Genomic DNA, 11,318 nt, shown 5'->3' on the forward strand with positions numbered 1-11,318 from the left:
TAGAAGAATTCTAACCTCTGCGACCCTTGCCAGTCACCAAAATGGGAGTCTGTTTCCCTAGTCATGGCTTTGACTTTGACTGGTGAAATAGAGTGCTATATTCATTGGCAAACTCCTTTTTAAACTTTTATTGCTCCCTTGGGAGGATCGGAATGGTATTAGTGTCTTATGATGTTATGATCACTGGGGGGTACCATTGGATGGACCCATGCATTCTAAATAATGTGGCTTTGTAACCTAGTTTCCTTGTATCTTACAGTGCCTTCAGAATATTATTAGAGTCTGATGAGGACAGGCTCCTCGTTGTATTTAACAGAGGCTTAATATTAATGACAGAGGTAAGCCATACAATACTCCATTGTTTGTTGTGATGTTTTTGGTGCAAGTATTTTTTAATATATCACATAAAATGTGCTCTGATCTGTCTGCAAATCCACCACATTTTCTGTGGAAACCTTAGTAAATATGTTGGGTTTTTGTAAAAATGCTGGGGACACTCCCCTTTTTGTCACCCACACCCCTTTTTTAGGTTTTCTCAGTAAAATGGAAAGAGAGTATTTTATTTTTTTCAGAATCCGGCACACAACCTTACAAAACATGGGTTTACAATAGTAAATCACGGACACTTTCTTTTACTGTTTTCAGCACCCTCTAGTGGCTGGGAGAGCATTGACAGCTCCATGGTCTCCTATGACCATTGAAGCTGTACTTGAGCTCCCCCTAGTGTGCGTTAGAGTATCACCAGCTCCAGGGTCTCTACGGCCATTACTGCTATACTTTAGTGGCCCACCACACTGCCCATATTTTGCCTGTGACTCCCAGGAAACTAGAGAGTACCACTGTCAGTACAAGGTGACTGAAGGGGCAAACCTGCATGTGCAACATACTTTCTACTATATATGGTACCTATTACACTACATCAGCAGCCTGTCTTTATGTGTAGCCCCTGTCATAGCTAATCCAGCACACACATGGTCTTCCATAGGCAGAGTAATGGTGTTATGTAGAGTTGCCATCCTCCATTATACATAGTACCTGATATTCTGCTCACATTGCCCCCTTCCATGGGTTGGAATAGTTGTGCTATAAAGAGATTCCCCCTTCTATTATTTGTCAAACCTAATGTGCTCTTCCTAAAGCCATACTATGTGAATATATTATGTAATGTTATTTCATTGCATATTGTGATCTTGTCTATTTTATTTATACTGCAGTGCTTGATTTGCTTTGTTTTGTTGCAGTCCTTTAACACTTTGCATATGATGTACCATGAAGCTACAGCATGCCATGTGACTGGGGACTTAGTGGAGCTTTTGTCCATATTTCTTTCTGTCCTTAAGTCCACACGTCCTTATCTTCAGAGGAAAGGTAGGAGTAACATTGATCCTGTAGACATGTATTATATGGAATGTATAAGATGGTTATAAAGTGTTCATTCTAAATAATTTCTTTGTCTGTCCACAGATGTGAAGCAGGCACTCATCCAATGGCAGGAAAGAATTGAATTTGCTCATAAACTCCTAACCCTATTAAATTCTTATAGTCCACCAGAGCTTAGAAATGCCTGCATAGGTAATGTATTTTATTTTTTTGTAGAAAGTATTAACAATACTGTAGACACCTTTCATAGACCTTGATCCACAGGGAAAGCCTAAAATTTACAGTTTTTCATTTTTTGGTTTTCTGCACACTATACGCATTCAGAAAAGATGTCTGTTTGCCATTCCTTAGTATTCCAAGTATAGTGTTCCTAAAATATTTCTTAATCTGTGACATTCTTCATGCTGTCAGATGTTTCACAAATGTGTTTATAGTAACAAAGTTGCTTTTGATTCCAGATGTTCTCAAAGAGCTTGTGCTCTTAAGTCCCCATGATTTCTTGCACACCTTGGTTCCATTTCTCCAGCACAACCATTGTACTTACCATCACAGCAATATCCCAAGTAAGTGCCTCTTACTTGCAGTTATTTCCTAAGGGTCCTAAGTTATTTCCTAATTTCCTAAAATCAATACTTATTAACTATGCACATAATATGGGCTAACGGTCTGATTGCTGGAGGAGCCCCACCCCTGGGTCCACCACCGATCGTAAAAATAGAGGTCCTGCTTCCCCATCATGAAAGGAGTGGTGGTGAAGTGTGCAAGTCTGCTCCATTCAAGGGTCATGGCTAATCCCTGTATTTATTTGATTGTCTGTCAGTCTCATAGACTTTAAATGGAGCGGGAGTGTGCATGCTACATTTGTGGAGGACACAGGACATTCATTCTCATGATTGATGGGAGTCTGGGGGCTGGGCTCGCAATCAGGCACTCATTACCTGTCATGCTAATAAGGGAGAAGTGTTGAATTATATAGAGTGTTTTCTATTGTAACTAGAGCATTGTAAAGTATCCAAGTGCTGGTATGTTATCTACTTGTGAAAACCTAGAAAAAATTAATTCCTGCATTACAAAATTTTACATTTTAGATTCATCTCTGGATGATTATATCGTTTGGAACAAATATTCAGTTTTTTTTTTTGTTTTGTTTTCTTCCTTCAGTGTCCCTTGGCCCCTACTTCCCATGCCGTGAAAATATGAAACTTATAGGAGGAAAAAGCAATATTCGTCCTCCCCGACCAGAACTCAATATGTGCCTCTTGCCCACAATGGTTGAATCCAGCAAGGTTGGTGAATGTACAATTACTTAAAAAGTTCCTGTTTTGTTTTAGCATATAATCCCAGGATGGGGCAGAATAATTAGAGGGGACTTCCAGTGTTAAAGCTTATTCAGTGCTTGAACAGCCTTCTCATATACTGCATGGTACAGTTCCTCACCAGTTGCAAGATCTCTACTTGCAGCCATTGAAAGGATTGTCTCTTCTTTTTGCATTCACAAGGTAGACTTACCGTATTTTTCGCCATATAAGACGCACCCAATTTTAAAGGATAAAAATGCAGAAAATAAAGATTCTGAACCAAATACAATGTAAAGTATAGGACAGTGATCTTCAACCTGCGGACCTTCAGATGTAGCAAAACTACAACTCCCAGCATGCCCGGACAGCCAACGGCTTTCCGGGCATGCTGGGAGTTGTAGTTTTGCAACATCTAGAGGTCCGCAGGTTGAAGACCACTGGTATAGGAGGTAGTACTCACGTGTCGCCCTCAATCACTGTCGCCGCGTCCCCGGGGTGTCTCCGTCGCTCCGGAACGTCTCTGCTGCCCAACATCCTCGCTCTCCGTCGCCGCCATCATGCCGCTCCTATTGAATGACAGGACGTCGTGCGCGACGACGTGATGACGACAAAGGAGATCCCGGCACGGAGCAGACACAGAGGAGGCAGGTAAGGTCCCTCCCGGTGTTTTGTAAGCTGTTCGGGACTGCCGCGGTGAAATCGCGGCGTCCCGAACAGCCTGACTGAGCAGCTGGGTTAGTGTCACTTTGCTTCAGACGCGCCGGTCAGCTTTGATCCCCTTGTCTGAAGGGTTAATACAGGGCATCACCGCGATCGGTGATGTCCTGTGTTAGCCGCGGGCACCGGCCGTTGATGGCCGCAGGGACCGCCGCGATAGGACAGGGTTTTAATGTGTATTTGCTGTATAAGACGCACCAACTTTACCCCCCCCCCCCCCCCAACCCAGTTTTGGGGAAGAAAAAGTGCGTCTTATACGCGTACCGGTTATTTGCCATCATCATTTTTTTTTGTACATTTCAGTTTATAAATATGGTTGCCTCCTAGTAGCACATCCTATACCTGTGATATTCAGATGCCCAGTAAATGGGAAAGTTATAAAGTGGATTCTTATATTTGCCTCAAGATTGCTTTGCTTGACTTGATATTTTCAGGAACACAACCTTTTTGCTCTTGTTATTTAGGGTAAAGATGAAGTATATGACCGCATGCTGCTGGATTACTTGTCTTCATATCACCAGTTCATCCATCTCCTGTGCCGTGTGGCAATCAATTGTGAAAAGTTTACTGAGGCTTTGATTAAGCTGAGTAAGTTCTAGAAAACTTTGCTGTAGATGGTTAAAACATTTTTTTTATTAATATGTTTTATGAGTATGTATTTGCATGTACATATATGTGGATGTAAACTCTGATTTACTTTGCAGGTGTCTTGATCGCTTATGAAGGGCTGTCCTTGCACCTTGCATTGTTTCCAAAACTGTGGACTGAGTTATGCCAAACACAGGTAACCCTCATATTGTTACTTTATGCTAATACAGACTACAACTGCCACAAAGGTGGACTTTTATATTTATATGTAGTGATTTTCATATGCCCGTGGCAAAATAAAGTCTCATATCTCTCTTACCACATGCAGCTAAAATCCAGTTATTTTATGTAGCCAAAAAGGATAACAAAAGGTGTTTTGCTAACTGTGTAAATATTTTTGTATTCTGGGCAAATATTTATTAATGTTATTGAAAGAGGTTTTCTCAAGAAAGCAACCGCAGTATGGAAGATGGTAGCTGAGGGTCTGGCTTCTCTCCTTCCTGGATCTTTGAAGGCAATCCAAAGTTATGGCCATCCTCTAATGATGTTCATGTACAATAACGGATCAAAAAAAACCAGCACATTTATCACTAGGTTTCTTGTGCTATTACAACTTGGTTCCACGCACTTTGATGTAACTGAGCTGCAATACCAAACACAACCTGGGAACGGGTGTTGTGCTGTTGTGTTTTGTTTTTGTTTTTTGTTTTTTTTTATCTTGCATAATCCTTTGAAGAAAAATGGTAATAATAAAAATTAGACAATTGAAAGTAAGAAAATGCTGTATAAATAAGCAGAATATAATTATATTCACAATTATCTAGATATCCTTGTTTCTTGTATGTAAATGTAAACACTTCTTTCTTTCCGGAAATTTAGTCTCCACTGGCAAAAAACTGCATCAAGCTGCTGTGTGAGGATCCAGTTTTTGCCGAATATATTAAAAGTATTTTAATGGATGAACGTGTGTTTCTCAATAATAACGTGGTCTACACATTCCTGACTCATTTTCTAGTTAAGGTACGCATTTCTTTTACAAAGGGAAGTGGAGTAAAATTATGGAGAATTTTCATTTACAATCCTTTTCCATTTTCCTTATTTTCACAGGTTCAGAGTCAGGTCTTTTCTGATACATCTTGTGCAAGTCTCATAACCACAATAATAACGCATCTCATAAATCAGTATCAAAATGTAGAGTCGGATTTTATTAGCAGAATTGAAATTTCCAAAGCAAGCAGCACTTTAAATGGGGTAAGAGGATTTCTGTCTGTATTCCCTGTACAATATCCTTGTGGAAAGTCACATTTCATTTGATCCTTGTTTTGCACTATCCTTCCCTTAAACCAGGAGTCTCAAACTGGTGGCCCTCCAGATGTTGCAAAACTTCAATCCCAGCATGTCTGGACATGCACAGACAGCCATTTGCTGCAGCTACTGCTGTCAGGAATGCTGGGAGTTGAAGTTTTGCAACATCTGGAGGTCCATCAGTTTGAGACCCCTGCCTTAAACCATTTACAAAGTGCTAAAAAATAATTCTGAGTCAGTAGGATTTTAGCAATACCAAATTTATTACAATTGTTGTAATATTTTTTATTGTTTTATTACTTCAAAAACACATGCGATATTGAAATTAGCTTTACTTATGAAAAACAATCTTTGCATAGGGGATAACATGTATAGGGGGGGGGGGGGGGAGTACCCCTTTAAGGCAAAGAGTGGCAACATTTCGCAGAACTTCTTCTTGACAATAGCATTCAAGAGCATTGGTCATCCAGACAGTTCAAATGTTTTTTTTTTCCTCTTGCCCATGGGCTGTGTCTCCTATTGCAGCTTATTTCCATTTAAGCAAAATAGGCGGAGTTGGAATACTAACCCCCCCCCCCCCCCCCCCCCCCCCAGCCTATTTTTAAGGACAAAGATGATGCTGAAAGTAAACATACAGTTGACCTTTTTTTATCTCTAAAGTAATCCACATGTATAATTTAAAAGGGCTCACGGGTTTTGTTTATTAAAATAAATAAATAATAGAACTAGAAAATAGAGACTTCCAAGGGATTAGTAGTACTATTTTTAACATATTAAGCTGTTTTTGTTTTGTTTTTTTAATTTAAGGGTTTGACTACTCCTTCAAAATGTTATTTTCAATTTTTCTTACCAATACAAGAAAATAGTTATTTATATACTTTATTATCTCTTATGTTCTAGGATCTTAGAGCACTGATTCTACTCCTTTCAGTTCACACTCCAAAACAGTTGAACACAGCCTTAATACCAACTTTACAGGATCTCCTGAGCAAATGCAGAGCCTGTCAGCAGCAAAGAAATTCATTACAAGAGCAAGAATCCAAAGATGGCAAAGCTAAAGGTGAGTATTTATTGTTTTATGTTCATATAAACTCCCATTTGGATTATCAACCGGGAAATATGGTGCAGTATAAGTGAATGCAAAAATGACACAGATTGTGGGATATAATTACCATAGTATGCTTTATTCTGCTCAGGTAAGGTGATAAGTTATAGTCTTGCAGCTACAAAGTCATATCAAGATTGATAGTATGGTGCGGAAATCATTTTGAGCTTGCATGTAGATTTCTGTGCTGTAAATCCACCATGTTTACAAGTCAACTCCTGATCCTCTTAAATAGTTATTGAATACAGTTGGTTATAGACGTAGCAGGAGCAAGACCTATACCTTAAATACCCATAGCCCGGTTTTTCGTTTGCGGTATTAGCTTACAACAGAAAGGTGACTGCTCTTGTATGCAGCTTACTTTATTGTCTTTAACCCCTTAAGGACTCAGCCCATTTTGGCCTTAAGGACTCAGACAATTTAATTTTTACGTTTTCATTTTTTCCTCCTCGCCTTCTAAAAATCATAACTCTTTTATATTTTCATCCACAGACTAGTATGAGGGCTTGTTTTTTGCGCGACCAGTTGTCCTTTGTAATGACATCACTCATTATATCATAAAATGTATGGCGCAACCAAAAAACACTATTTTTGTGGGGAAATTAAAACGAAAAACGCAATTTTGCTAATTTTGGAAGGTTTTGTTTTCACGCCGTACAATTTCTGGTAAAAATGACGTGTTCTTTATTCTGAGGGTCAATATGATTAAAATGATACCCATAATTATATACTTTTATATTATTGTTGCGCTTAAAAAAAATCACAAACTTTTTAACCAAATTAGTACGTTTATAATCCCTTTATTTTGATGACCTCTAACTTTTTTATTTTTCCGTATAAGCGGCGGTATGGGGGCTCATTTTTTGCGCCATGATCTGTACTTTTTTTTGATACCACATTTGCATATAAAAAACTTTTAATACATTTTTTATAATTTTTTTTTTTATAAAATGTATTAAAAAAGTAGGAATTTTGGACTTTTTTAATTTTTTTTCGTTCACGCCGTTCACCGTACGGGATCATTAACATTTTATTTTAATAGTTCGGACATTTACGCACGCGGTGATACCAAATTTGTCTATAAAAAATGTTTTTTACGCGTTTTGGGGGTAAAATAGGAAAAAACGGACGTTTTACTTTTTTATTGGGGGAGGGGATTTTTCACTTTTTTTTACTTTTACTTTTACATTTTTTTACATTTTTTTTTACACTTGAATAGTCCCCATAGGGGACTATTCATAGCAATACCATGATTGCTAATACTGATCTGTTCTATGTATAGGACATAGAACAGATCAGTATTATCGGTCATCTTCTGCTCTGGTCTGCTCGATCACAGACCAGAGCAGGAGACGCCGGGAGCCGCACGGAGTAAGGAGAGGGGACCTCCGTGCGGCGTTATGAATGATCGGATCCCCGCAGCAGCGCTGCGGGCGATCCGATCGTTCATTTTAATCACGAACTGCTGCAGATGCCGGGATCTGTATTGATCCCGGCACCTGAGGGGTTAATGGCGGACGCCCGCGAGATCGCGGGCGTCGGCCATTGCCGGCGGGTCCCTGGCTGCGATCAGCAGCCGGGATCAGCCGCGCATGACACGGGCATCGCTCCGATGCGCGCGGTTATGCTTAGGACGTAAATGTACGTCCTGGTGCGTTAAGTACCACCTCACCAGGACGTACATTTACGTCCTGCGTCCTTAAGGGGTTAAAGGTGTGCTCCGCCCCTAGACATCTTATCCCCTATCATGTCTGATCGAGGGGGTCCTGCCACTGGGAACCCTGCGATCTCTCCTGCAGCACCCAGTCATATAGTGCACGGAGCAAGCTTCACTCCATGCCCGATGCCTGGCGAGCAGGGGCCAGAGGATCGTGATGTCACGGCCCCGCCCCCTTGTGATGTCATGCCCCACCCCCTCAAAACAAGTCTATAGAACGGGGCGAGGCGGCCGTCACCCCCTCCCCTTCTCTAGACTTGCATTGAGGGGGCCGTGAGATCTCGATCCTCCTGCCCCTGCATCGCCAGTCATCAGGCACGGAGCAAAGCTCACTCCATGCACCAGATGACAGGGGGTGCTGCAAGAGAGATCCTGGGGGTCCCAGCAGCAGGACCCCCACGATCAGACATCTTATCCCCTATCCTTTGGATAGGGGATAAGATATCTAGGGGCGGAGTACTCCTTTAAGTGTATGGGACTTAGATAAAAAGCAAAGTTCTGCCTATTGAGCAGGTAGTTCCAGGTTAAAATGGCCTGATTGTGAGTAGTCCATGGAACTCTCCTCTTTATAAACTCTTTTAATCAGTATTTCCTTTTACTGTTTAGATGATGAAGGTGCTACTCCAGTAAAACGGAGGCGGGTTAGCAGTGATGAGGATCACATGGTAGACAGCTGTATAGGTGATCTGAAAAACGAACGTGAGGCATCCACACCGACAAGCACATCTGATAATGAGACAAGAGACTCTTCTATCATTGATCCAGGAACAGAACAGGATCCTCCATCTCCCTCCCCTCTGTCTACTAAGGAATATAGAATAGAAGTGTCTTCTTCATTTACTGAAGATGTACTGCTGCCTGCACGGCCACAACCTACAGAAGATCAGCTTGGCAACAGCGCCAAATATGAAGATGGCAAAGAAATAAAAGAACTCCAGAGTCCTAAGGAGACTAATGTAATGGAGGAAGACAATGAGCTCCCTTCCACTTCCATATCTGCTGTGTTGGCTGACTTAGCAGACTTACGGGGATGTGATGGTCAGCCGTCGCCCACACAGGACAGTCAGGAGCTCAGCCTGTCACTAAATTGTGAGCATTCCAGGGGACTTTTTAGTCATATACAACAAAATGACATTTTAGATACCCTGTGCAGGACCATTGAGTCCACAATTCTCGTGGTCTCGAGGATATCAGGAAAAGAAAACAAAGCTGCTTCTTGACATTAGTTGTAGCATGTCTGCTTTTAAGTCTTTATTTTTTTTAAAGCTGTTTGTATACATTTTTGCAGGTTTTTTCCAGTTTTTTTTCCCTTTTGTGCTTAAGTTTGTCAAGTGCTTTCTGCTTGGATGGCAAGATAGATTTATATGCTTTATTCTTGGTCAGGCAGAAGTCAAGAAAAAAAATTGCATCTGCAGTACACTTTGTAAAGGCCAATCATAATGGTTATGTTTTATGTAATTCAGGTTCGCTGTAGTGGCTTTCATTAAATGGCCGCTTGAAATAATAGGGGGGCCCCTAACTCAATATGATGTAATTTAAACTTGTCATTTTTACCGTGTATAATATGGTGTCCTCTGTGCCAGTTTTGTACCTTATAATAGAGGCAGTAGCCTCAAATCTCTGTGGTTCTTATTATCAAAATTAAGTTTACTTGTTCTAAACCACAAGAAATTTGATTCTGTAAAGAATCCTCTCTAGCTGTGGCCTGGCAGTATATATGGTGCTTTATTTAACAGAATACCTGTGGAGGAAATAAAGCACATTTGATGTAAAGAAAAAAAGAAGACAAAAAAACAAATAATTGTTTTATTTTATTGATATGATTGATCGCTATTCTGTGCACTTCATTAAACTAATTGTGACGACTTTTCATTTTTGTGTATATTGGCCTCTTTTAGAATCCAAATGTATATATTGCGCCACGTTAGACGGACTTTCTTCCACAGAGCTGTAAAGTTTACAGTAATAACGCATGTTTGTATTTCAGAAAATCTTAATTTGCTGGATCAGAGACAGAAACAGACCAGAGTTCAGCAACTATAAGATCGAGAAGGAAAATAGAAATTGCACTTTGTTTTAAAATCTAGTTTGTAAAAGAAATTTAAAAAGTTTAGAGAACAATGTTACAGAACTACCTATTTTATCACTGTTCTACCACGGTTTATCCTGGAGAATATAAGTATGATATTAATAAAAACAACTAATTTCAGAGACTCTATCATTGGGTCCACAAAATACAGATTCTTATGTCTCCTAATATTGTTACTGTAAGGCTTTTTCTTTATTTTTTTTTATAATTTTTTTTTTCATCTTGAGGTATAAGCTTTGAAGGTTTCAAATGTATTTTTGTACATACTAAAGAGCCACTCCATGAACTCTGTCTGGTATTTAAAGGGGTACTCCGGTACCACAGCTTTATGGTTATCTAGCGTGTTTGTAGCGAGTTTAGCACTTTTGTAATTCACATGATATACATCTGTCCACAGCATATATGTTTTTTACTGACCTTTTTTTTCTGTAACGGAAGTTTAGTAGTTTTGATTGTCGTCCACACCTGCGGCCATGTTTGTTCACTCTTGTGGACAAGACGTCAGAGCTGCAGGCGTTGCTGTTTTTTTTTTTTTTTTTTTTTCCCCCCCTCTCCTGCAATGGGTTTGCCCCTTTTCCACACCCCTGTAATGAATATTCATTGAATTGTTGCGGGAGGATGGATGTCTCCTCCTGCTTTCAGCCTGCCCTGCGCCCGGCTCACAGTGTACTGAATACGCTGTATCAGCGCTACAGCTGACAGCTGACCCCTTCCCTGCCATGGGGACCGCGCGCCTACGGGGGGAATCATGATAGCGCTGCGGCTGACATGTTACTATTTCCCCTGCCATGGGGACCGTGTGCCCGTGGGGGAAATCGGCAGGGAAATTAGTAACATGTCAGCCGCAGCGCTATCATGATTCCCACTGCGGGTGCACGGTCCCCATGGCGGGGGAATTAGTAACATGTCAGTCGCAGTGCTATCATGATTCTCCCCGCGGGCGCACGGTCATCTTCTCACTCCACAGTCCCCACATCAGGGAATGAATGGTCATCCGCACCGCGCTGTCCCCACATCAGGGAACTAATCATATGTGACCTGCGGGCGCTGCTCTGCTTCCTGTCCTATTAGATGGTGTAGATTTGCGCAAAGTAGGCTTTGCCCCACAAAAAAGCACTT

General features: G+C 40.8%; 1 protein-coding gene across 3 annotated transcripts in view; it reads left to right on the forward strand.

Annotated features, from left to right (window-relative positions):
- The window catches only part of USP34 (ubiquitin specific peptidase 34), a 231,391-nt gene extending 221,409 nt beyond the window's left edge, over positions 1-9,982 (forward strand). For all 3 annotated transcript variants that reach the window (XM_056567745.1, XM_056567746.1, XM_056567747.1), the window contains 11 exons: positions 260-338; positions 1,242-1,368; positions 1,465-1,572; positions 1,839-1,943; positions 2,542-2,666; positions 3,860-3,983; positions 4,100-4,179; positions 4,863-5,003; positions 5,091-5,234; positions 6,189-6,348; positions 8,717-9,982. In XM_056567745.1, coding sequence (XP_056423720.1) covers positions 260-338; positions 1,242-1,368; positions 1,465-1,572; positions 1,839-1,943; positions 2,542-2,666; positions 3,860-3,983; positions 4,100-4,179; positions 4,863-5,003; positions 5,091-5,234; positions 6,189-6,348; positions 8,717-9,330 — 1,807 coding nt within the window. In that variant the 3' untranslated portion in view covers positions 9,331-9,982. The remainder of the gene's footprint in view (positions 1-259; positions 339-1,241; positions 1,369-1,464; positions 1,573-1,838; positions 1,944-2,541; positions 2,667-3,859; positions 3,984-4,099; positions 4,180-4,862; positions 5,004-5,090; positions 5,235-6,188; positions 6,349-8,716) is intronic.
- The last annotated feature ends 1,336 nt before the right edge of the window (positions 9,983-11,318 follow it).

Source organism: Hyla sarda, chromosome 3 (genome assembly GCF_029499605.1).
Source record: "Hyla sarda isolate aHylSar1 chromosome 3, aHylSar1.hap1, whole genome shotgun sequence".
NCBI lineage: Eukaryota > Metazoa > Chordata > Amphibia > Anura > Hylidae > Hyla > Hyla sarda.